General features: G+C 51.4%; 1 protein-coding gene across 1 annotated transcript; it reads right to left on the minus strand.

Moving 5' to 3' along the window:
- Positions 1-321: 321 nt before the first annotated feature.
- LOC144490467 (glutathione S-transferase P-like) lies at positions 322-24823 on the minus strand. The gene is made up of 5 exons (XM_078208212.1): positions 24688-24823; positions 13851-13938; positions 3899-4002; positions 2101-2208; positions 322-655 (listed from the first exon to the last, which is right to left on the minus strand). Exons 1-5 carry the CDS (start codon positions 24778-24780, stop codon positions 467-469), a joined length of 582 nt encoding a protein of 193 aa, XP_078064338.1. The 5' UTR covers positions 24781-24823; the 3' UTR covers positions 322-466.
- Positions 24824-27227: the final 2404 nt, after the last annotated feature.

The raw sequence follows: 27227 nt of genomic DNA on the forward strand, positions 1-27227 counted from the left end.
ACTGCAACTTACAGTCCTGCCTATTTTTGTGTCATCTGTAAATTTGACGAACGAGTTTTCTATCCCTGTATCCAAGTCATTAATATGGATTGTAAATAGCTCGGGCCCCAGGACTGAACTCTGTGTCACCCAACGAGGTACTTCCTCCCATCCAGAAACGCGCCCATTTATCCCGACTCTCAGTCTTCTGTCCAGCAGCCAGCCACCGATCCAAGCTAATAAATTACCCCTAATCCCAAGCGATCGAACCTTGTGAATTAACCTTTTGTGCGGCACCTTATCAATGCGGCAAAGAAATCCACCTCACACTCAGGGGGGGAATTGGGTTTCAAAAATGGCTGCTTTATTTTGTGGCCCCTGGGCAACCATGACAACCGTCGCCACGTCAGGGTGAGGAGGCCAGAGGTCGTGAGGCCTAGCGAAGCCTGAATCCAGTGCTGCCCCTCCGCGAACCCACCCCTCGGGCTCACTGCTTCCCGTTCCCATTGATGGGAAGCTTGGTGTGGGCGTCGGACGCCAGGTAGGCCTTGAGTTGGGGCCTGTTGCGGATTCGCTGCACGTAGGCCTCAACAAGGGGCGTGGCCTTCAGGCATCCTGCAGACAGCACCTCGAGATTGGAGAGGAGGTCGACCAGGTTATAATCAGCAAAAGAGATCTACAGAGAGAGAGGGAGAGAGTTAATGTCAGCACTGAGCACTCCCATCTTAGATACAGAGCAAAGCTCCCTCTACACTGCCCCCATCAAACACTCCCAGGACAGGTACAGCACGGGGTTAGATACAGAGTAAAGCTCCCTCTACACTGTCCCCCATCAAACACTCCCAGGACAGGTACAGCACGGGGTTAGATACAGAGTAAAGCTCCCTCTACACTGTCCCCCATCAAACACTCCCAGGACAGGTACAACACGGGGTTAGATACAGAGTAAAGCTCCCTCTACACTGTCCCCATCAAACACTCCCAGGACAGGTACAGCACGGGGTTAGATACAGAGTAAAGCTCCCTCTACACTGTCCCCATCAAACACTCCCAGGACAGGTACAGCACGGGGTTAGGTACAGAGTAAAGCTCCCTCTACACTGTCCCCATCAAACACTCCCAGGACAGGTACAGCACGGGGTTAGATACAGAGTAAAGCTCCCTCTACACTGTCCCCATCAAACACTCCCAGGACAGGTACAGCACGGGGTTAGATACAGAGTAAAGCTCCCTCTACACTGTCCCCATCAAACACCCCCAGGACAGGTACAGCACGGGGTTAGATACAGAGTAAAGCTCTCTCTACACTGTCCCCCATCAAACACTCCCAGGACAGGTACAACACGGCGTTAGATACAGAGTAAAGCTCCCTCTACACTGTCCCCCATCAAACACTCCCAGGACAGGTACACCACGGGGTTAGATACAGAGCAAAGCTCCCTCTACACTGTCCCCATCAAACACTCCCAGGACAGGTACAGCACGGGGTTAGATACAGAGTAAAGCTCCCTCTGCACTGTCCCCCATCAAACACTCCCAGGACAGGTACAGCACGGCGTTAGATACAGAGTAAAGCTCCCTCTACACTGTCCCCATCAAACACTCCCAGGACAGGTACAGCACGGGGTTAGATACAGAGTAAAGCTCCCTCTACACTGTCCCCATCAAACACTCCCAGGACAGGTACAGCACGGGGTTAGATACAGAGTAAAGCTCCCTCTACACTGTCCCCATCAAACACTCCCAGGACAGGTACAGCACGGGGTTAGATACAGAGTAAAGCTCCCTCTACACTGTCCCCATCAAACACTCCCAGGACAGGTACAGCATAGTGTTAGATACAGAGTAAAGCTCCCTCTACACTGTGCCCCATCAAACACTCCCAGGACAGGTACAGCACGGGGTTAGATACAGAGTAAAGCTCCCTCTACTCTGTCCCCCATCAAACACTCCCAGGACAGGTACAGCACGGGTTAGATACAGAGTAAAGCTCCCTCTACACTGTCCCCATCAAACACTCCCAGGACAGGTACAGCACGGGGTTAGATACAGAGTAAAGGTCCCTCCACATTACCCTGACAGTGTGTCGCTGTTCTCAGTGTTTGTATCGAGGTTTTTTACCTTGCTGCCCACGAGGAAGTCCTTCCCTGCATTGTTTTTTGCCAGCAAATCGTTGAAGGGTTTCAGATCATTCGGAATGTTCTTGATGAAGGCTTCCTTCCCAGATTCCTGTCAGGAAAACAATAATGTGTCAGAATACTTGTTCACGGAACTGTCTCAGTGCTGAGGGGGTGCCGCACTGTCAGAGGGTCAGTGCTGAGGGAGTGCCGCACTGTCAGAGGGTCAGTGCTGAGGGAGTGCCGCACTGTCAGAGGGTCAGTGCTGAGGGAGTGCCGCACTGTCAGAGGGTCAGTGCTGAGGGAGTGCAGCACTGTCAGAGGGTCAGTGCTGAGGGAGTGCCGCACTGTCAGAGGGTCAGTACTGAGGGAGTGCCGCACTGTCAGAGGGTCAGTGCTGAGGGAGTGCAGCACTGTCAGAGGGTCAGTATTGAGGGAGTGCCGCACTGTCAGAGGGTCAGTATTGAGGGAGTGCCGCACTGTCAGAGGGTCAGTATTGAGGCAGTGCCGCACTGTCAGAGGGTCAGTGCTGAGGGAGTGCCGCACTGTCAGAGGGTCAGTGCTGAGGGAGTGCCGCACTGTCAGAGGGTCATTAATGAGGGAGTGCCGCACTGTCAGAGGGTCAGTACTGGGGGAGTGCCGCACTGTCAGAGGCTCAGTGCTGAGGGAGCGCCGCCCTGTCAGAGGGTCAGTGCTGAGGGAGTGCCGCACTGTCAGCGGGTCAGTGCTGAGGGAGTGCCGCACTGTCAGAGGGTCAGTGCTGAGGGAGTGCCGCACTGTCAGAGGGTCAGTGCTGAGGGAGTGCCGCACTGTCAGAGGGTCAGTACTGAGGGAGCGCCGCACTGTCAGAGGGACAGTGCTGAGGGAGTGCCGCACTGTCATCCTGTACTTTAACCATTTCTAACAATCCTTGAATTGTATTGTTGATTAAATGAAATATATCTCTTCCTCATAATTTAATCCTTTTAGTCATCTGTGCAGCCTCTAATGCTCACCAACCCACCTTACCCCCCCCCTCTCACGCCCTCACTCCCCCACTCCCCACCACCCCCCACCCCCAACCTCTCCCTACATCAACGGGGACGAAGTAGAAAGGGCCGAGAGCTTCAAGTTTCTAGGTGTCCAGATCACCAACAACCTGTCCTGGTCCCCCCCACGCCGACACTATAGTTACGAAAGCCCCACCAACGCCTCTACTTTCTCAGAAGACTAAGGAAATTTAGCATGTCAGCTACGACTCTCACCAACTTTTACAGATGCCCCATAGAAAGCATTCTTTCTGGTTGTATCACAGCTTGGTCTGGGCTCCTGCTCTGCCCAAGACCGCAAGGAACTACAAAGGTTTGTGAATGTAGCCCAGTCCATCACTCAAACCAGCCTCCCATCCATTGACTCTGTCTACACTTCCCGCTGCCTCGGGAAAAGCAGCCGGCATAATCAAGGACCCCCACACACCCCGGACATTCTCTCTTCCACCTTCTTCCGTCGGGAAAAAGATACAAAAGTCTGAGGTCACGTCCCAACCGACTCAAGAACAGCTTCTTCCCTGCTGCTGTCAGACTTTTGAATGGACCTACCTCGCATTAAGTTGATCTTTCTCTACACCCTAGCTATGACTGTAACACTACATTCTGCACCCTCTCCTTTCCTTCTCCCATATGTACTCTATGAACGGTATGCTTTGTCTGTATAGCGCGCAAGAAACAATACTTTTCACTGTATCCCAATACATGGGACAATAATAAATCAAATCAAAACCCATCCTCTTTGAGATAAAGATTCCGTTGTTAAGACTGACTCACATATTGCTGGTAGATGAGAATTGCGTATTTAACTCGAAGGTCTTCCACACCATCGTTAGCCATGTCAATCAGTGTGGCTTCTGTGTCATCCTTCCCGTACAAGCCTAGAATAAAGAAAATACCAAAATGGATGCCTCAGGGATGTGCCTTTTGGACTGGAGAGCAGCAGTAGGCCTCAATGGCCGGGTTGGGTAAGCCTCAGGCTCCAGGCAAATGATAGGCCTCAGGCTCTACAAAAACGGGTGGGCCTCAGACTCCAGCCAGGCTGCGTAGGCCTCAGGCTCCAGGCAAATGGGTAGGCCATAGCCCCAGGCAAATGATAGGCCTTATGCTCCATTTAAAGAGGTAGGTCTCAGGCTCCAGGCAATTTAGTAGGTCTCAGGCTGCAGCCAGGCTGCATGGCCTCAGGCTGCAGGCAAATGGGTAGGCCTCAGGCTGCAGGCAAATTTTAGGCCTCAGGCTCCAGTCAAATGGGTAGGCCGCAGACTCCGGGCAAATGGGTAGGCCTCACCTTCAAGCAGGCAAATGGATAGGCCTCAAATTCAAACAGGCAAATGGATAGGCCTCAGGCTCCCTGGCTCACAGACCACAGAACTTTACGGACCAGAAAGAGGCCCTTCAGCCCATCGTGCCTCTGCCAGCCCCCAAGCGCTGATTATCGTAATTCTGTTCACCGCTCGGGAAATAACAACGGCAATGTTTATTAAGATGTAACCATAACATGGAGGCTTGCAGCCTCATGGCTGCCAGTCTACCCCAAGAAGGTTCTGGAACAGAAACACGAGGTGGTTCCCCCCCCGACCACTTTGCTCCCCGATTGGTTCCCCATGACATTTTCAGATGGACCCTCAAAGGGCCAATTTCCACACCGATTGATTTGAATCCCATTTTCCCGCACTTGGTCCCGTCGCCTTGACGCTAGAACATTTCAAGTGCTCATCTAAACACTTATTAATTGTTGTGAGAGCTCCGGCCAACATTTCAGTCAGCGGGTTCCTGATTCCCAGCATCCTCTGGGAGAAAATGTTTATCTTCAAATCCCCTCCAAAACCCCTACCCTGATCTTAAATCTCTGCCCCCTGGTTAATGACCTCTCTATTCAGGGGAGAACCTCCTTCCTATCCACCCTATTAATGCCCCTCATAATTTTGTACACCTCGATCATGTCCCTCCTCAGTCCCCTCTGCTCGAAGGAAAACAGCCCCAGTCTAACCAGCCTCTCCTTCATAGCTGAAACTCCAAAGATGTGCAGGTTAGGTGGATTGGCCATGCTAAATTACCCCTTAGTGTCCAAAGATGTGTAGGTGAGGTGGATTGGCCATGCTAAATTACCCCTTAGTGTCCAAAGATGTGCAGGTTAGGTGGATTGGCCATGCTAAATTACCCCTTAGTGTCCAAAGATGTGTAGGTGAGGTGGATTGGCCATGCTAAATTACCCCTTAGTGTCCAAAGATGTGTAGGTGAGGTGGATTGGCCATGCTAAATTGCCCCTTAGTGCCCAAAGATGTGCAGGTTAGGTGGATTGGCCGTACTAAATTGTCCCTTAGTTTACAAGGATGTGCAGGTTAGGTGGATTGGCCATGCTAAATTGTCCCTTAGTTTACAAGGATGTGCAGGTTAGGTGGATTAGCCATGCTAAATTGCCCCTTAGTTTTCAAAGATGTGTAGGTTAGGTGGATTGGCCATGCTAAATTGCCCCTTAGTGTCCAAAGACGTGCAGGTTAGGTGGATTGGCCATGTTAAATTTCCCCTTAGTTTTCAAAGACGTGCAGGTTAGGTGGATTGGCCATGCTAAATTGCCCCTTAGTTTTCAAAGATGTGTAGGTTAGGTGGATTGGCCATGCTAAATTGCCCTTAGTGTCCAAAGATGTGCAGGTTAGGTGGATTGGCCATGCTAAATTGTCCCTTAGTGTCCAAAGATGTGTAGGTTAGGTGGATTGGCCATGCTAAATTGCCCCTTAGTTTTCAAAGATGTGTAGGTTAGGTGGATTGGCCATGCTAAATTGTCCCTTAGTGTCCAAAGATGTGCAGGTTAGGTGGATTGGCCACGCTAAATTGTCCCTTAGTGTCCAAAGATGTGCAGGTTAGGTGGATTGGCCATGCTAAATTGTCCCTTCGTGCCCAAAGATGTGCAGGTTAGGTGGATTGGCCACGCTAAATTGTCTCTTAGTGTCCAAAGATGTGCAGGTTAGGTGGATTGGCCACGCTAAATTGTCCCTTAGTGTCCAAAGATGTGCAGGTTAGGTGGATTGGCCATGCTAAATTGCCCCTTAGTTTTCAAAGATGTGCAGGTTAGGTGGATTGGCCATGCTAAATTGCCCCTTAGTGTCCAAAGATGTGCAGGTTAGGTGGATTGGCCAGACTAAATTGCACCTTAGTGTCAGGAGGATTGGGAGGGTAGATACATGGGGTGAAGGGGATAGGGCCTGGGCGGGGTTGTTGTCAGTGCAGGCTTGATGGGCTGAATGGCCTCCTCCTGCATTGTCGGGATTCTATGATTCTAAACACTCCGTCCCAGGCAGCGTCCTGGTGAATCTCCTCTGCACCCCCTCCAGTCCAATCACATCCTTCCTATAATGTGGTGACCAGAACTGCACACAGTGCTACAGCTGTGACCTACTGAGCATCTTATACAGCACCAACATAATCTGCTCTTATACTCAATGCCTTGGATAATAAAGGCAAGTCTCGCAATTTCCTTCTTAACCACCTTATCTCCCTGTCCTGCTGCCTTCAGAGATCGTTGGACATGCATCACAAGATCCCTCTGGTCCTCTGTGCTTCCGAGTATCCAACTATAAGTGTGGGGAAGTTTTTTGATCCACTGGAGCAAGCTGAGAGGGGTGATTGAAAAGCAGCAGTGCTGGTAAGAGATTAATTGGATTAATTGAATTGTTTATTTATTTAATTAGTCAGCTAGTGTGTGTATTTTTTTTGGCCTTTACTTTAACAGCAGTTTTTCAAGTTTAAAGTGAAAACTAGAAGTGGGCAGCAAAGGAGTCTGGGAAGGGTTTTTATTTTAACTTTAAAAGTCAGTTACCTGGGTGGTTCCCCCTCAGTAGTAGTTTTTTTTTTTCTCTCGGGCCCCTAGCCCTATAAATTGGTGCAGAGGAGATACCCGATCCTCTACACTGGTAGAGGATCCCACCCTTCCATCCTCCTCTAACCTAATTATAAGTGTGGGGAAGTTTTTTGTTTTCTTTTTTTCTTGCTGGTAATGGCTTCAGGGATGGCAGTTCAGGCAGTATGCTGCATCTCCTGTGGGATGTATGTGGTGAGGAAATCCAGTAGTGTTTCAGGAGATTTTAGTTGTAAGAAGTGCATTAGATTGCAGCTTCTGGAGGAGCGTGTAAAGGAGCTGGAGGGGGAGGTAGAGGAACTCCGCATAATTCGGGAGGCGGAGGTGGAAGTTGATAGGAGTTATAGAGAAATAGTAACTCCTAGAAATGAGGCTTGGGTCAATGCCAGGAGGAGGGGTAAGAAGCAATCGGGAAGACAATCCCCTGGGGCGGTTCCCCTCCATAATAGGTTTTCGGTGCTGGAGGCTACAGTTGAGGAGGAATCAACTGAGCATAGAGAGCAGATCTCTGGGGGTGAGCCGAGTGAGAAAGCTCAGGTGGTTAGGGGCTGTAAAAGACTGGGCCTTGTGATTGGGGACTCCACAATTAAGGGGACAGATAGGAGGGTCGGAACTAAAGGTAGGGACTCAGGGTTGGTGTGTTGCCTACCAGGGGCTGGGGTCCAGGATGTGTCTGACAGGGTATTCAGGACTCTTAGGGGGGAGGGAGATAAACCACAAGTTATTGTACATGTGGGGACACACGACATAGGGAGGATAGGGGAAGGGGATATTAGGCAGGGATTTATGGAGTTGGGGTGGAAACTAAAGGCCAAGACTGACAGAGTGGTTATCTCTGGACTCTTGCCTGTACCACGGGATAGTTTAGAGAGGAATAGGGAGAGGGAAGGTTTGAATTCATGGCTGAGGGGATGGTGCAGGAGGGAGGGGTTCAGGTACTTAAGCAATTGGGGCTCGTACTGGGGAAGGTGTGACCTCTATGAGAAGGATGGTCTACACCTTAATCAGAAGGGGACCAATATCCTGGGGGGTAAATTTGCTAAGGCCATGCAGGGAGGTTTAAACTGATTCGGGGGGGGGGAGGGATCCTGAGTAGTGGGGCTGAAAGTGAGGGATGCATGGATGGGGACTGCAATGCACGGCATTGCAGAGGTGGGGTGGAGCAGGGTTTGAAATGTGTATACTTCAATGCCAGGAGTATTCGCAATAAAGTGGGTGAACTTGCAGCGTGGATCAGTACCTGGGACTTCGATGTTGTGGCTATTTCAGAGACATGGATAGAGCAGGGGCAGGAATGGATGCTGCAGGTCCCGGGGTTCAAATGTTTTAGTCGAAGTAGGGAAGGAGGTAGAAGAGGGGGAGGGGTAGCATTATTGGTCAGAGATTGTATCACAGTGTCAGAGAGGAGGTTTGATGAGGACTTATCTGTTGAGGTAGTATGGGCGGAGATTAGAAATAGGAGAGGAGAGGTCACCCTGTTGGGAGTCTTTTATAGACCTCCTAAAAGTTCTAGAGAGGTTGAGGAAAGGATTGCGGAGTCAATCCTGCTTAGGAGTGATAGTAATAGGGCAATTGTTATGGGGGATTTTAACTTGACTAATATTGACTGGAATTGTTATAGCTCTAGCTCGTTAGAGGGGTCAGTTTTTGTTCAAAGCGTGCAGGAAGGTTTTTTGACTCAGTATGTAGACAGGCCAACTAGAGGTGAGGCTATATTGGATCTGGTGCTGGGAAATGAGCCAGACCAGGTGCTAGACTTGGAAGTTGGTGTGCATTTTGGTGATAGTGACCACAATTCGGTTACGTTCACCTTAGTGATGGAAAGGGATAGGCATGAACCTCGGGCCAGTGGTTTTAGCTGGGGGAAGGGTAATTATGAGGCTATTAGGAGAGAATTAGGAAACATAGGTTGGACTAGGAGATTACAGGGACTGGGAACGTCCGACATGTGGAGTTTTTTCAAGGAGCAGCTACTGCGAGTCTGTGATAGGTATGTCCCTGTCAGGCAAGGAGGAATTGGTAGGGCTAGGGAACCGTGGTGCACCAAAAAAGTTTCTTTGTTGGTTAAAAAGAAAAAGGAGGCTTATGTTCGGATGAGACGTGAGCACTCGGGTAGTGCACTAGAAAGCTTTAGATTGGCTAAGAGGGAGTTGAAGAGCGAGCTTAGAAGGGCTAAAAGGGGACATGAGAAGACTTTGGCGGATAGGGTTAAAGAGAATCCTAAGGCGTTCTATAGGTATGTCAAGAACAGAAGGTTGGTTAGGGCAAGTTTAGGGCCAGTTATAGATGGCAGAGGGAAGTTATGTGTGGAACCGGAGGAGATTGGTGAAGCATTGAACCAATATTTCTCTTCGGTGTTCACGCAAGGGGACATGAATATAGCTGAGGAGGACACTGGGTTGCAAGGGAGTAGAATAGACAGTATTACAGTTGATAAGGAGGATGTGCAGGATATTCTGGAGGGTCTGAAAATAGATAAATCCCCTGGTCCGGATGGGATTTATCCAAGGATTCTCTGGGAGGCAAGAGAAGTGATTGCAGAGCCTCTGGCTCTGATCTTCAGGTCGTCGTTGGCCTCTGGTATAGTACCAGAAGATTGGAGGTTAGCGAATGTTGTCCCATTGTTTAAGAAGGGGAACAGAGACTTCCCCGGGAATTATAGACCGGTGAGTCTCACTTCTGTTGTCGGCAAGATGTTGGAAAAAATTATAAGGGATAGGATTTATAGTTATTTGGAGAGTAATGAATTGATAGGTGATAGTCAGCATGGTTTTGTGGCAGGTAGGTCGTGCCTTACTAACCTTATTGAGTTTTTTGAGAAAGTGACCAAGGAGGTGGATGGGGGCAGGGCAGTGGACGTGGTATATATGGATTTTAGTAAGGCGTTTGATAAGGTTCACCATGGTAGGCTTCTGCAGAAAATGCAGATGTATGGGATTGGGGGTGATCTAGGAAATTGGATCAGGAATTGGCTAGCGGATAGGAAACAGAGGGTGGTGGTTGATAGTAAATATTCATCATGGAGTGCGGTTACAAGTGGTGTACCTCAGGGATCTGTTTTGGGGCCACTGCTGTTTGTAATATTTATTAATGATCTGGATGAGGGTATAGTTGGGTGGATTAGCAAATTTGCTGATGACACCAAAGTCGGTGGTGTGGTAGACAGTGAGGAAGGGTGTCGTAGTTTGCAGGAAGACTTAGACAGGTTGCAAAGTTGGGCCGAGAGGTGGCGGATGGAGTTTAATGCGGAGAAGTGTGAGGTAATTCACTTTGGTAGGAATAACAGATGTGTTGAGTATAGGGCTAACGGGAGGACTTTGAATAGTGTGGAGGAGCAGAGGGATCTAGGTATATGTGTGCATAGATCCCTGAAAGTTGGGAATCAAGTAGATAAGGTTGTTAAGAAGGCATATGGTGTCTTGGCGTTTATTGGTAGGGGGATTGAATTTAGGAGTCGTAGCGTTATGTTGCAACTGTACACAACTCTGGTGCGGCCGCACTTGGAGTACTGTGTGCAGTTCTGGTCCCCACATTACAGGAAGGATGTGGAGGCTTTGGAGAGGGTGCAGAGGAGGTTTACCAGGATGTTGCCTGGTATGGAGGGGAGATCCTATGAGGAGAGGCTGAGGGATTTGGGATTGTTTTCGCTGGAAAGGCGGCGGCTAAGAGGGGATCTTATTGAAACATATAAGATGATTAGAGGTTTAGATAGGGTGGATAGTGATAGCCTTTTTCCTCTGATGGAGAAATCCAGCACGAGGGGGCATGGCTTTAAATTGAGGGGGGGTAGTTATAGAACCGATGTCAGGGGTAGGTTCTTTACCCAGAGGGTGGTGAGGGATTGGAATGCCCTGCCAGCATCAGTAGTAAATGCGCCTAGTTTGGGGGCGTTTAAGAGATCCGTAGATAGGTTCATGGACGAAAAGAAATTGGTTTAGGTTGGAGGGTCACAGTTTTTTTTTAACTGGTCGGTGCAACATCGTGGGCCGAAGGGCCTGTTCTGCGCTGTAATGTTCTATGTTCTATGTTCATTGTGTATTCCCCCCTTGCCTTCTTATTCCTCCCAAAATGCATCACCTCACACTTTTCAGGGTTAAACTCAATTTGCTGCTGTTCGGCCCATCTGTCCAGCCTGCTGCTATCATCCTGTCATCTGAGGCTATACTCCTCACGATTTACACCATCAATTTTTCTGTCATCTGCGAACTTTCTCATCATAACCCCCCCACATTCACATTTAGATCATTGAATGTCCATTGCAAACAGCAAGGGACCCAGCACTGACCCTGCGGTACATCACTGGACAAGGTCTTCCAGTCACAAAACCAACCTTCGCCCATCACTCTGCCACTAAGCCAATTTTGGATCATAATTGCCCTAGCTTCCACTGACCTTCTTCACGTTTTTAGGTGTCCAGATCACCAACAACCTGTCCTGGTCCCCCCCACGCCGACACTATAGTTAAGAAAGTCCCACCGAAGCCTCTACTTTCTCAGGAGACTAAGGAAATTTGGCATGTCCGCTACGACTCTCGCCAACTTTTACAGATGCCCCATAGAAAGCATTCTTTCTGGTTGTATCACAGCTTGGTCTGGGCTCCTGCTCTGCCCAAGACCGCAAGGAACTACAAAGGGTGGTGAATGTAGCCCAATCCATCACGCAAACCAGCCTCCCATCCATTGACTCTGTCTACACTTCCCGCTGCCTCGGGAAAAGCAGCCAGCATAATTAAGGACCCCACACACCCCGGACATTCTCTCTTCCACCTTCTTCCGTCGGGAAAAAGATACAAAACTCTGAGGTCACGGACCAACCGACTCAAGAACAGCTTCTTCCCTGCTGCTGTCAGACTTTTGAATGGACCGACCTCGCATTAAGTTGATCTTTCTCTACACCCTAGCTATGACTGTAACACTACATTCTGCACTCTCTCCTTTCCTTCTCCCCGATGTACTCTTTGAACGGTATGCTTTGTCTGTATAGCGCGCAAGAAACAATACTTTTCACTGTATCCCAATACATGTGACAATAATAAATCAAATCAAATCAAATGAATACCGTGTTGACCACTTCATCGACACACCTCCTCAACAAACTCAATCTGATTTGTCAGATGCGACCTCCCTCTGACAAAGCCATGTTGACTATTCTTGATGAATCTTTGCCTCTCCGAGCAGAGATTTCTGTCGCTCAGAAGCTACTTCCTTTAATTTCCCTGCCACTGATGTTAGACTCACAATGGCAGACGCCACATGAAGTGGGGAGGCCTCAGACTCCAGCCAGTCGAGTAGGCCTCAGGCTTCAGCCAGTCTGTAGGCCTCAGGCTTCAGCTAGCCGAGTAGGCCTGAGAAGTGGGAATGTTCGCCGATGATTACACAATGTTCAGCACCATTCGTGACTCCTCAGATACTGAAACAGTCCATGTTCAAATGCAGCAAGAACTGGACCAGACCCAGGCTCGGGCTGACAAGTGGCAGTAACATTCACGCCACACGTGCCGGGCACTGACCATCTCCAGCGAGAGAGAATCTAACCATCTCCCCCTTGACATTCAATGGCATTCCCATCGCTGAATCCCCTCTCCCACTCTCAACATCCTGGGAGTTACCACTGACCAGAAACTGAACTGGACCCAGCCGTATAGACACAGTGGCTCCCAGAGCAGGTCAGAGGCTGGGAATCCTGCGGAGAGTAACTCACCTCCTGACTCCCCCCAAAGCCTGTCCACCATCTACAAGGACACAATCAGGAGTGTGATGGAACACTCCCCACTCGCCTGGATGGGTGCGGCTCCCAACAACACTCGAGAAGCTCAACACCATCCAGGACAAAGCAGCCCCGCTCGATCGACACGCTAACCACAAACACTCACTCCCTCCACCCCCGACGCACAGTGACAGCCGTGTGTACCATCTACAAGATGCACCGCAGCGACTCACCAAGGCTCCTTAGGCAGCACCTTCCAAACCCACCACCTCTACCATCTAGAAGGACAAGGGCAGCAGATACCTGGGAACACCCCCACCTGGAGGCTCCCCTCCGAGTCACTCACCATCCCGACTTGGAAATATATCGGCTGTTCCTTCACTGTCGCTGGGGTCAAATCCTGGAGCTCCCTCCCTAACAGCACTGTGGGTGTACCTACACCACACGGGACTGACTGATGTCCAATAACAATCCTGGAACTCCCTCCCTAACAGCACTGTGGGTGTACCTACACCCCACGGGGACTGACTGATGTCCAATAACAATCCTGGAACTCTCTCCCTAACAGCACTGTGGGTGTACCTACACCACACGGGACTGACTGATGTCCAATAACAATCCTGGAACTCTCTCCCTAACAGCACTGTGGGTGTACCTACACCACACGGGACTGACTGATGTCCAATAACAATCCTGGAACTCTCTCCCTAACAGCACTGTGGGTGTACCTACACCACACGGGACTGACTGATGTCCAATAACAATCCTGGAACTCCCTCCCTAACAGCACTGTGGGTGTACCTACACCACACGGGGACTGACTGATGTCCAATAACAATCCTGGAACTCCCTCTCTAACAGCACTGTGGGTGTACCTACACCACACGGGGACTGACTGATGTCCAATAACAATCCTGGAACTCCCTCCCTAACAGCACTGTGGGTGGACCTACACCTCAGGGACTGCAGTGGGTTCAAGATGGCGGCTCACCGACCACCTTCTCGAGGGGCGATTAGAGATGGGCAACAGATGCTGGGTCTGGCCAGCAATGCCAAGGTGAGTAGGCCTCCGAGTCCAGGCGGTCACGCCCAGCTTACTGCCGATATCTCTATCTGGTTCCTCTGCCTCTGTACACTGGCCGTGCGCGGGTCTCGTCGGCGACTAACCGTGTTTGCGAGCCAGGTGGCGGAGAATGGTGTTGGATTGGAACAACACCAAGTCACCATCTTGGAATTTCGGGAGTTGACCAAAGAGCTGCAAGGAATGTCAGAGGAAAAGGCACATTAGTACATGAGGAATTTTACACTGCCCGCTTGCCTCGCCCTGACCATCAACTCCAATTCCTTATTATCATCAGATTTGGACGGAGAATTTACAGATTTAAAGAGAGGCAGAGAGGCTTAGGGATGGAACTCCAGAGCTTAGCCCCCACTCCGACCCCAGGCAGCTGAAGGCACGGCCCCCAGTGCCGGAGCGATTAAAATCGGGGGAAGCTTCAAGATGCCAGAATTGGAGGAGCGCAGAGATCTCGGAGGTTACAGAGATAGGGAGGGGTGTAGGGGCTGGAGGAGGTTACAGGGATAGGGAGGGGTGTAGGGGCTGGAGGAGGTTACAGAGATAGGGAGGGGTGTAGGGGCTGGGGGAAGGTTACAGAGATAGGGAGGGGTGTAGGGGCTGGAGGAGGTTACAGAGATAGGGAGGGGTGTAGGGGCTGGAGGAGGTTACAGAGATAGGGAGGGGTGTAGGGGCTGGAGGAGGTTACAGAGATAGGGAGGGGTGTAGGGGCTGGAGGAGGTTACAGAGATAGGGAGGGGTGTAGGGGCTGGAGGAAGTTACAGAGATAGGGAGGGGTGCAGGGGCTGGAGGAGGTTACAGAGATAGGGAGGGGTGTAGGGGCTGGAGGAGCTTACAGAGATGGGGAGGGGTGTAGGGGCTGGAGAAGGTTACAGAGATAGGGAGGGGTGTGGGGGCTGGAGGAGGTTACAGAGATAGGGAGGGGTGTAGGGGCTGGGGGAGGTTACAGAGATAGGGAGGGGTGCAGGGGCTGGAGGAGGTTACAGAGATAGGGAGGGGTGTAGGGGGCTGGAGAAGGTTACAGAGATAGGGAGGGGTGCAGGGGCTGGAGGAGGTTACAGAGATAGGGAGGGGTGTAGGGGGCTGGAGTAGGTTACAGAGATAGGGAGGGGTGCAGGGGCTGGAGGAGGCTACAGAGATAGGGAGGGGTGTAGGGGCTGGAGGAGGTTACAGAGATAGGGAGGGGTGCAGGGGCTGGAGGAGGTTACAGAGATAGGGAGGGGTGTAGGGGGCTGGAGAAGGTTACAGAGATAGGGAGGGGTGTAGGGGCTGGAGGAGGTTACAGAGATAGGGAGGGGTGTAGGGGGCTGGAGAAGGTTACAGAGATAGGGAGGGGTGTAGGGGCTGGAGGAGGTTACAGAGATAGGGAGGGGTGTAGAGGCTGGAGGAGGTTACAGAGATAGGGAGGGGTGTCGGGGCTGGGGGAGGTTGCAGAGATAGGGAGGGGTGTAGAGGCTGGAGGAGGTTACAGAGATAGGGAGGGGTGCAGGGGCTGGAGGAGGTTACAGAGATAGGGAGGGGTGTAGGGGCTGGAGGAGGTTACAGAGATAGGGACGGGTGTAGGGGCTGGAGGAGGTTACAGAGATAGGGAGGGGTGTAGGGGCTGGAGGAGGTTACAGAGATAGGGAGGGGTGTAGGGGCTGGAGGAGGTTACAGAGATAGGGAGGGGTGTAGGGGCTGGAGGAGGTTACAGAGATAGGGAGGGGTGTAGGGGCTGGAGGAGGTTACAGAGATAGGGACGGGTGTAGGGGCTGGAGGAGGTTACAGAGATAGGGAGGGGTGTAGGGGCTGGAGGAGGTTACAGAGATAGGGAGGGGTGTAGGGGCTGGAGGAGGTTACAGAGATAGGGACGGGTGTAGGGGCTGGAGGAGGTTACAGAGATAGGGAGGGGTGTAGGGGCTGGAGGAGGTTACAGAGATAGGGAGGGGTGTAGGGGCTGGAGGAGGTTACAGAGATAGGGAGGGGTGTAGGGGCTGGAGAAGGTTACAGAGATAGGGAGGGGTGTAGGGGCTGGAGGGGGTTACAGAGATAGGGAGGGGTGTAGGGGCTGGAGGAGGTTACAGAGATAGGGAGGGGTGTAGAGGCTGGAGGAGGTTACAGAGATAGGGAGGGGTGTAGGGGCTGGAGGAGGTTACAGAAATAGGGAGGGGTGTAGAGGCTGGAGGAGGTTACAGAGATAGGGAGGGGTGTAGGGGCTGGAGGAGGTTACAGAGATAGGGAGGGGTGTAGGGGCTGGAGGAGGTTACAGAGATAGGGACGGGTGTAGGGGCTGGAGGAGGTTACAGAGATAGGGAGGGGTGTAGGGGCTGGAGGAGGTTACAGAGATAGGGAGGGGTGTAGGGGCTGGAGGAGGTTACAGAGATAGGGACGGGTGTAGGGGCTGGAGGAGGTTACAGAGATAGGGAGGGGTGTAGGGGCTGGAGGAGGTTACAGAGATAGGGAGGGGTGTAGGGGCTGGAGGAGGTTACAGAGATAGGGAGGGGTGTAGGGGCTGGTGGAGGTTACAGAGATAGGGACGGGTGTAGGGGCTGGAGGAGGTTACAGAGATAGGGAGGGGTGTAGAGGCTGGAGGAGGTTACAGAGATAGGGAGGGGTGTAGAGGCTGGAGGAGGTTACAGAGATAGGGAGGGGTGTAGAGGCTGGAGGAGGTTACAGAGATAGGGAGGGGTGTAGGGGCTGGAGGAGGTTACAGAGATAGGGAGGGGTGGAGGGGCTGGAGGAGGTTACAGAGATAGGGAGGGGTGTCGGGGCTGTAGGAGGTTACAGAGATAGGGAGGGGTGTAGGGGCTGGAGGAGGTTACAGAGATAGGGAGGGGTGTCGGGGCTGTAGGAGGTTACAGAGATAGGGAGGGGTGTAGGGGCTGGAGGAGGTTACAGAGATAGGGAGGGGTGTAGGGGCTGGAGGAGGTTACAGAGATAGGGAGGGGTGTAGGGGCTGGAGGAGGCTACAGAGATAGGGAGGGGTGTAGGGGCTGGAGGAGGTTACAGAGATAGGGAGGGGTGTAGGGGCTGGAGGAGGTTACAGAGATAGGGAGGGGTGTGGGGGCTGGAGGAGGTTACAGAGATAGGGAGGGGTGTAGGGGCTGGAGGAGGTTACAGAGATAGGGAGGGGTGTAGGGGCTGGAGGAGGTTACAGAGATAGGGAGGGGTGTAGGGGCTGGAGGAGGTTACAGAGATAGGGAGGGGTGTAGGGGCTGGAGGAGGCTACAGAGATAGGGAGGGGTGTAGGGGCTGGAGGAGGTTACAGAGATAGGGAGGGGTGTAGGGGCTGGAGGAGGTTACAGAGATAGGGAGGGGTGTGGGGGCTGGAGGAGGTTACAGAGATAGGGAGGGGTGTAGGGGCTGGAGGAGGTTACAGAGATAGGGAGGGGTGTAGGGGCTGGAGGAGGTTACAGAGATAGGGAGGGGTGTAGGTGCTGGAGGAGGTTACAGAGATAGGGAGGGGTGTAGGGGCTGGAGGAGGTTACAGAGATAGGGAGGGGTGTAGGGGCTGGAGGAGGCTACAGAGATGAACAGTGTTGGAAATGAGGAGGTTGGGAGATGTTGTTTAATATGACCATAAGACCATAAGACATAGGAGCGGAAGTAAGGCCATTCGGCCCATCGAGTCCACTCCACCATTCAATCATGGTTGATTTCAACTCCATTTACCCGCTCTCTCCCCATAGCCCTTAATTCCTCGAGAAATCAAGAATTTATCAATTTCTGTCTTGAAGACGCTCAACGTCTCGGCCTCCACAGCCCTCTGTGGCAATGAATTCCACAGACCCACCACTCTCTGGCTGAAGAAATTTCTCCTCATCTCTGTTCTAAAGTGACTCCCTTTTATTCTAAGGCTGTGCCCCCGCGTCCTAGTCTCCCCTGCTAATGGAAACAACTTCCCTACGTCCATCCTATCTAAGCCGTTCATTATCTTGTAAGTTTCTATTAGATCTCCCCTCAACCTCCTAAACTCCAATGAATATAATCCCACGATCCTCAGACGTTCATCGTATGTCAGGCCTACCATTCCTGGGATCATCCGTGTGAATCTCCGCTGGACCCGCTCCAGTGCCAGTATGTCCTTCCTGAGGTATGGGGCCCAAAATTGCTCACAGTACTCCAAATGGGGCCTAACCAGTGCTTTATAAAGCCTCAGAAGTACATCCCTGCTTTTGTATTCCAAGCCTCTTGAGATAAATGACAACATTACATTTGCTTTCTTAATTACGGACTCAACCTGCAAGTTTACCTTTAGAGAATCCTGGACTAGGACTCCCAAGTCCCTTTGCACTTTAGCATTATGAATTTTGTCACCGTTTAGAAAATAGTCCATGCCTCTATTCTTTTTTCCAAAGTGCAAGACCTCGCACTTGCCCACGTTGAATTTCATCAGCCACTTCCTTCCTAGGGAGTCAGTGTGAGATAGCTGGTGGGGGAATGGGGATCCCACTCAGAGCTTGGACGGGACGGGAGGAGGGGGGGGAAGCAGGGGTTTTGATGGGCTGAAGTTTACGGAGGGTCGGATGTAGAAAGCGGACCGGAAGAGAGTTGGAACGGTCGTGTCTGCAGGGAAGAGGGGAATTGGTGAGGGCTTCCGTAGTGGATGAGCTGAGACGGGGGGGGGGAGAGATTGGGCCGATGTTACAGGCTTGGAAACGGGTGGTGCTTGCGTTGGCGTTGGTATCTGATCAGCAGCTCAGGGTTAAGTGGAACATTACAATTCCACACCAAGTCTTACAGCGTTGCCAGTGAGGGGTTGGTGGAGTCAGTAATTATGGAACAACAGCACAATCATGTTCTCTGTAATCTCAGCAATTAAATCTCAGTAATTAATTGGAACGGCACTAAATTCAGCTGGCATGGCAACACAGTAAGTTTGGAAATTGGACCCGGGTTTTGGCAGGCATTCTGGGCGGAACAATGGCTTGCTTCGAGGTAGGAGTTGGCTGCTTCATCATTGTGCCACATTCCCACGGGACAGAATCTCAGCACAAACAAATACTGAGATCCCAGCGGAGGGGAAGGAAGCAGGGAAAGCAAATATTGTCAGGTTATTGCCCCTTCGTGACAAAAGATGTGCAGGTTAGGGGGATTGGCCATGCTAAATTGCCCCTTCGTATCCAAAGATGTGCAGGTTAGGTGGATTGGCCATGCTAAATTGCCCCCTCGTATCCAAAGATGTGCAGGTTAGGTGGATTGGCCATGCTAAATTGCCCCTTCGTGTCCAAAGATGTGCAGGTTAGGTGGATTGGCCATGCTAAATTGTCCCTTAGTGTCCAACGATGTGCAGGTTAGGTGGATTGGCCATGCTAAATTGTCCCTTAGTGTCCAAAGATGTGCAGGTTGGGTGGATTGGCCATGCTAAATTGTCCCTTAGTGTCCAAAGATGTGTAGGTTAGGTGGATTGGCCATGATAAATTGTCCCTTAGTGTCCAAAGATGTGCAGGTTGGGTGGATTGGCCATGCTAAATTGCCCCTTAGTGTCCAAAGATGTGCGGGTTAGGTGGATTGGCCATGCTAAATTGCCCCTTAGTTTCCAAAGATATGTAGGTTAGGTGGATTGGCCATGCTAAATTGCCCCTTAGTTTCCAAAGATATGTAGGTTAGGGTGGATTGGCCATGCTAAATTGTCCCTTAGTGTCCAAAGATGTGCAGGTTGGGTGGATTGGCCATGCTAAATTGTCACTTAGTGTCCAAAGATGTGCAGGTTAGGTGGACTGGCCATGCTAAATTGTCCCTTAGTGTCCAAAGATGTGCAGGTTAGGGGGATTGGCCATGCTAAATTGCCCCTTAGTGTCCAAAGATGTGTAGGTTAGGTGGATTGGCCATGCTAAATTGTCCCTTAGTGTCCAAAGATGTGCAGGTTAGGGGGATTGGCCATGCTAAATTGCCCCTTAGTGTCCAAAGATGTGCAGGTTAGGTGGATTGGCCATGCTAAATTGCCCCTTAGTGTCCAAAGATGTGTAGGTTAGGTGGACTGGCCATGCTAAATTGCCCCTTAGTGTCCAAAGATGTGCAGGTTAGGGGGATTGGCCATGCTAAATTGCCCCTTAGTGTCCAAAGATGTGTAGGTTAGGTGGATTGGCCATGCTAAATTGCCCCTTAGTGTCCAAAGATGTGCAGGTTAGGTGGATTGACCATGCCAAATTGTCCCTTAGTGTCCAAAGATGTGTAGGTTAGGTGGATTGGCCATGCTAAATTGCCCCTTAGTTTCCAAAGATATGTAGGTTAGGGTGGATTGGCCATGCTAAATTGTCCCTTAGTGTCCAAAGATGTGCAGGTTGGGTGGATTGGCCATGCTAAATTGTCACTTAGTGTCCAAAGATGTGCAGGTTAGGTGGACTGGCCATGCTAAATTGTCCCTTAGTGTCCAAAGATGTGCAGGTTAGGTGGACTGGCCATGCTAAATTGCCCCTTAGTGTCCAAAGATGTGTAGGTTAGGTGGATTGGCCATGCTAAATTGTCCCTTAGTGTCCAAAGATGTGCAGGTTAGGGGGATTGGCCATGCTAAATTGCCCCTTAGTGTCCAAAGATGTGCGGGTTAGGTGGATTGGCCATGCTAAATTGCCCCTTAGTGTCCAAAGATGTGTAGGTTAGGTGGACTGGCCATGCTAAATTGCCCCTTAGTGTCCAAAGATGTGCAGGTTAGGGGGATTGGCCATGCTAAATTGCCCCTTAGTGTCCAAAGATGTGTAGGTTCGGTGGATTGGCCATGCTGAATTGCCCCTTAGTGTCCAAAGATGTGCAGGTTAGGTGGATTGACCATGCTAAATTGTCCCTTAGTGTCCAAAGATGTGTAGGTTAGGTGGACTGGCCATGCTAAATTGCCCCTTAGTGTCCAAAGATGTGCAGGTTAGGGGGATTGGCCGTGCTAAATTGTCCCTTAGTGTCCAAAGATGTGCAGGTTAGGTGGATTGACCATGCTAAATTGCCCCTTAGTGTCCAAAGATGTGCAGGTTAGGTGGACTGGCCATGCTAAATTGTCCCTTAGTGTCCAAAGATGTGTAGGTGAGGTGGACTGGCCATGATAAATTGTCCCTTAGTGTCCAAAGATGTGCAGGTTAGGTGGATTGGCCATGCTAAATTGCCCCTTAGTGTCCAAAGATGTGCGGGTTAGGTGGATTGGCCATGCTAAATTGCCCCTTAGTTTCCAAAGATATGTAGGTTAGGTGGATTGGCCATGCTAAATTGCCCCTTAGTTTCCAAAGATATGTAGGTTAGGGTGTATTGGCCATGCTAAATTGTCCCTTAGTGTCCAAAGATGTGCAGGTTGGGTGGATTGGCCATGCTAAATTGTCCCTTAGTGTCCAAAGATGTGCAGGTTAGGTGGACTGGCCATGCTAAATTGTCCCTTAGTGTCCAAAGATGTGCAGGTTAGGGGGATTGGCCATGCTAAATTGCCCCTTAGTGTCCAAAGATATGTAGGTTAGGTGGATTGGCCGTGCTAAATTGTCCCTTAGTGTCCAAAGATGTGCAGGTTAGGGGGATTGGCCATGCTAAATTGCCCCTTAGTGTCCAAAGATGTGCGGGTTAGGTGGATTGGCCATGCTAAATTGCCCCTTAGTGTCCAAAGATGTGTAGGTTAGGTGAACTGGCCATGCTAAATTGCCCCTTAGTGTCCAAAGATGTGCAGGTTAGGGGGATTGGCCATGCTAAATTGTCCCTTAGTGTCCAAAGATGTGTAGGTTAGGTGGATTGGCCATGCTAAATTGCCCCTTAGTGTCCAAAGATGTGCAGGTTAGGTGGATTGACCATGCTAAATTGTCCCTTAGTGTCCAAAGATGTGTAGGTTAGGTGGACTGGCCATGCCAAATTGCCCCTTAGTGTCCAAAGATGTGCAGGTTAGGGGGATTGGCCATGCTAAATTGTCCCTTAGTGTCCAAAGATGTGCAGGTTAGGTGGATTGACCATGCTAAATTGCCCCTTAGTGTCCAAAGATGTGCAGGTTAGGTGGACTGGCCATGCTAAATTGTCCCTTAGTGTCCAAAGATGTGTAGGTTAGGTGGACTGGCCATGCTAAATTGTCCCTTAGTGTCCAAAGATGTGCAGGTTAGGTGGATTGGCCATGCTAAATTGCCCCTTAGTGTCCAAAGATGTGTAGGTTAGGTGGATTGGCCATGCTAAATTGTCCCTTAGTGTCCAAAGATGTGCAGGTTAGGTGGATTGGCCATGCTAAATTGCCCCTTAGTGTCCAAAGATGTGTAGGTTAGGTGGATTGGCCATGCTAAATTGTCCCTTAGTGTCCAAAGATGTGCAGGTTAGGTGGATTGGCCATGCTAAATTGTCCCTTAGTGTCCAAAGATGTGCAGGTTAGGTGGATTGGCCATGCTAAATTGCCCCTTAGTGTCCAAAGATGTGCAGGTTAGGGGGATTGGCCATGCTAAATTGTCCCTTAGTGTCCAAAGATGTGCAGGTTAGGTGGATTGGCCATGCTAAATTGCCCCTTAGTGTCCAAAGATGTGCAGGTTAGGTGGAGACCGGTTCCACTGAGGCTTTCCAAAAGGAAGTTATTGGAGAAGGAATTGGGCCATGGGGAGAAGGCGGGTCAGTGGGGCTCAGCGAAGAGGGACAGTCCCAGCACCAACATGGCAGCCTGAATGACCTTCTCTTATGTGAAGATGAGACGTGAAGGCTCAGTTAGGGAGCTTGAGAGTTACAAGTTAGCCAGGAAGGACCTAAAGAAAGAGTTAAGAAGAGCCAGGAGGGGACATGAGAAGTCTTTGGCAGGTAGGATCAAGGAAAACCCTAAAGCTTTCTATAGGTATGTCAGGAATAAAAGAATGACTAGGGTAAGATTAGGGCCAGTCAAGGACAGTAGTGGGAAGTTGTGCGTGGAGTCTGAAGAGATAGGAGAGGCGCTAAATGAATATTTTTCGTCGGTATTCACACAGGAGAGGGACGGTGTTGTTGAGGGGAGTACTGAGATGCAGGCTGTTGGACTGGATGGGATTGAGGTTCATAAGGAGGAGGTGTGAGCAATTCTGGAAAGTGTGAAAATAGATAAGTCCCCTGGGCCGGATGGGATTTATCCCAGGATTCTCTGGGAGGCTAGAGAGGAGATTGCAGAGCCTTTGGCTTTGATCTTTGTGTCGTCATTGTCTACAGGAACTGTGCCAGAAGACTGGAGGATAGCAAATGTTGTCCCCTTGTTCAAGAAGGGGAGTAGGGACAACCCTGGTAATTATAGACCGGTGAGCCTTACTTCTGTTGTGGGCAAAGTTTTGGAAAGGATTATAAGAGATAGGATTTATAAGCACCTGGAAAGGAATAATTTGATTAGGGATAGTCAGCACGGTTTTGTGAAGGGTAGGTCGTGCCTCACAAACCTTATTGAGTTCTTTGAGAAGGTGACCAAAGAGGTGGATGAGGGTAAAGCGGTTGATGTGGTGTATATGGATTTCAGCAAAGCGTTTGATAAGGTTCCCCATGGGAAGCTTTTGTAGAAAATACGGACACATGGGATTGAGGGTGATTTCGTGGTTTGGATCAGGAATTGGCTAGCTGGAAGAAAACAGAGGGTGGTGGTTGATGGGAAATATTCATCCTGGAGTTCAGTTACTAGTGGTGTACTGCAAGGATCTGTTTTAGGGCCACTGCTGTTTGTCATTTTTATTAATGACCTGGATGAGGGCGTGGAAGGATGGATTAGTAAATTTGCGGATGACACTAAAGTCGGTGGAGTTGTAGACAGTGCGGTGGGAAGTGGCAGGTTACAGAGGGACATAGATAAGCTGCAGAGCTGGGCTGAGAGGTGGCAAATGGAGTTTAATGCGGAAAAGTGTGATGTGATTCACTTTGGAAGGAGTAACAGGAATACAGAGTACTGGGCGAATGGTGAGATACTTGGTAGTGTGGATGAACAGAGGGATCTGGGTGTCCATGTGCATAGATCCCTGAAAGTTGGCACCCAGGTTGATAGGGTTGTTAAGAAGGCATATGGTGTGTTAGCTTTTATTGGTCGAGGGATTGAGTTTCGGAGCCAGGAGGTCATGCTGCAACTGTACAAAACTCTGGTGCGGCCGCATTTGGAGTATTGCGTACAGTTCTGGTCGCCGTATTATGGGAAAGATGTGGAAGTGTTGGAAAGGGTGCAGAGGAGATTTACCAGGATGTTGCCTGGTATGGTGGGAAAATCGTATGAGGAAAGGCTGAGGGACTTGAGGTTGTTTTCGTTTGAGAGAAGAAGGTTAAGAGGTGACTTAATAGAGGCATACAAGATGATCAGAGGATTAGATAGGGTGGATAGTGAGAGTCTTTTTCCTCAGATGGTGATGGCTAACACGAGGGGACATAGCTTTAAATTGAGGGGTGATAGATATAGGACAGATGTTAGAGGTAGGTTCTTTACTCAGAGAGTAGTAAGGGTGTGGAATGCCCTGTCTGCAGCAGTAGTGGACTCGTCAACATTAAGAGCATTCAAATGGTTATTGGATAAACATATGGATGATATTGGAATAGTGTAGGTTAGAGGGGCTTTAGATTGGTTCCACTGGTCGGCGCAACATCGAGGGCCGAAGGGCCTGTACTGTGCTGTAATGTTCTATGTTCCTCCTATGCGGTAACCAACCCATGATGCTCATCACTGGGGCGGATCGTCCAATTGACTTGCTCCCTTTTGATGGCGTGTATGTTGCTACTAGGCCGTGATTGAAGCCTGGGCCTTTCCTGATCTGTGTGTGGAGAAGGGGAAAGGGGTTGTCAGTACCGTACTGGGTGTGAGAGTGGCCACCCCAGCACTAGGCCGCAGTTGAAGCCTGGGCCTTTCCTGATATCTGTGTACGTGTGGGGGGAGGGGGGGGGGTGGTGCTCGGTAAGTCACATGGTTCGGTGTGGTGGTGGCCGCGCGATCCGGCCCGCTCACTCTGGCCTGCTCGCTCAGGCCTGCTCACTCCGGCCTGCTCGCTCCAGCCTGCCCTCCGGCCTGCTTGCTCAGGCCTCTCCACTTACACAGGATTTCTTTAAGGCTCCATCAGTCCACTGATCCATGGAAACAACCTCCTCTTTCCAGACCTGAGCCTGATCGGAGAGTAACATCCGCATCGCAGAGCAGCGGCCTGGGGGAGAACCGGGAGTAACAGAAACAGTCAGAGCTCAGAGCGGACCCCCTGGATTCCCAACCCCCCCCAAACCACACCACCCCCCCACACCCCTCCCAAACCCCCCCAAACCGCCCCACTCCCCCAAACCGCCCACCCCCAAACTGCCCATCCCCAAACCGCCCACCCCCAACCCCATCCCCAAACCCCCATCCCCTCCAAACCCCCATCCCCCCCAAACCCCCATGGCCCCCAAACCCCCATCGCCCCCAAACCCCCAGCCCCTCCAAACCCCCATCCCCCCCAAATCGCCATCCCCCCAAACCGCCCACCCCCAAACCCTCATCCCCTCCAAACCCCCATCCCCACCAAACCGCCCACCCCCAAACCCCCATTCCCTCCAAACCCCCATCCCCCCAAACCCCCATTGCCCCCAAACCACCCACCCCCAAACCCCCATCCCCCCAAACCCCCATCCCCCCAAACCCCCATTGCCCCCAAACTGCCCACCCCCAAACTCCCATCCCCTCCAAACCCCCATCCCCCCAAACCCCCAGCCCCTCCAAACTGCCCACCCCCAAACCCCATCCCCCCCAAACCCCCATCTGCCCCAAACCCCCAGCCCCTCCAAACTGCCCACCCCCAAACCCCCACCCCAAACCCCCATCCCCTCCAAACCCCCATCCCCCCAAACTCCCATCGCCCCCAAACCGCCCACCCCCAAACCGCCCACCCCAAACCCCCATCCCCCCAAACCCCCATCCCCTCCAAACCCCCATCCCCCCATCCCCTCCAAACCCCCATCCCCTCCAAACCCCCAAACCCATCCCCCAAACCCCCATCCCCCCAAACCCCCATCCCCCCCAAACCCCCATCCCCCCAAACCCCCATCTCCCCCAAACCCCATTCCCTCCAAACCCCCATCCCCCCCAAACCCCCATCCCCCCCAAACCCCCATCCCCTCCAAACCCCCATCCCCAAACCGCCCACCCCCTCCAAACCCCCATCCCCTCCAAACCCCCACCCCCTCCAAACCCCCATCCCCTCCAAACCCCCATCTGCCCCAAACCCCCATCCCCCAAACCCCCATCCCCTCCAAAGAACAAAGAACAGTACAGCACAGGAAACAGGCCCTTCGGCCCTCCAAGCCTGTGCCGCTCCTTGGTCCAACTAGACCAATCGTTTGTATCCCTCCATTCCCAGGCTGCTCATGTGACTATCCAGGTAAGTCTTAAACGATGTCAGCATGCCTGCCTCCACCACCCTACTTGGCAGCGCATTCCAGGCCCCCACCACCCTCTGTGTAAAAAACATCCCTCTAAGATCTGAGTTCTACTTCGCCCCTCTCACCTTGAGCCTGTGACCCCTCGTGAACGTCACTTCTGATCTGGGAAAAAGCTTCCCACTGTTCACCCTATCTATCCCCTTCATAATCTTGTACACCTCTATTAGATCTCCCCTCATTCTCCGTCTTTCCAAGGAGAACAACCCCAGTTTACCCAACCTCTCCTCATAGCTAAGACCCTCCATACCAGGCAACATCCTGGTAAACCTTCTCTGCACTCTCTCTAACGCCTCCACGTCCTTCTGGTAGTGCGGCGACCAGAACTGGACGCAGTACTCCAAATGTGGCCTAACCAGCGTTCTATACAGCTGCATCATCAGACTCCAGCTTTTATACTCTATACCCCGTCCTACAAAGGCAAGCATACCATATGCCTTCTTCACCACCTTCTCCACCTGTGTTGCCACCTTCAAGGATTTGTGGACTTGCAAACCTAGGTCCCTCTGTGTTTCTATACTCCTGATGACTCTGCCATTTATTGTATAACTCCTCCCTACATTATTTCTTCCAAAATGCATCACTTCGCATTTATCCGGATTAAACTCCATCTGCTACCTCTCCGCCCAATTTTCCAGCCTATCTATATCCTGCTGTATTGCCCGACAATGCTCTTCGCTATCCGCAAGTCCAGCCATCTTCGTGTCATCCGCAAACTTGCTGATTACACCAGTTACACCTTCTTCCAAATCATTTATATATATCACAAATATCACAAACCCCCAACCCCCCCAAACCCCCATCCCCCCCAAACCACCCACCCCCAAACCCCCATCCCTCCCAAACCCCCACCCCCAAACCCCCACCCCCAAAACCCCCATCCCCCCCAAACCCCCATCCCCTCCAAACCCCCATCCCCCCATCCCCCCAAACCCCCATCCCCTTCAAACCCCCATCCCCTCCAAACCCCCATCCCCTCCAAACCCCCATCCCCCCAAACCCCCATCCCCCCCAAACCCCCATCCCCCCCAAACCCCCATCCCCTCCAAACCCCCATCCCCTCCAAACCCCCATCCCCCCAAACCCCATTCCCTCCAAACCTCCATCCCCTCCAAACCCCCATCCCCCCAAACCCCCATCCCTCCCAAACCCCCACCCCCAAACCCCCA

The sequence above is a fragment of the Mustelus asterias genome, unplaced genomic scaffold, assembly GCF_964213995.1.
Source record: "Mustelus asterias unplaced genomic scaffold, sMusAst1.hap1.1 HAP1_SCAFFOLD_3330, whole genome shotgun sequence".
Classification (NCBI taxonomy): Eukaryota; Metazoa; Chordata; class Chondrichthyes; order Carcharhiniformes; family Triakidae; genus Mustelus; species Mustelus asterias.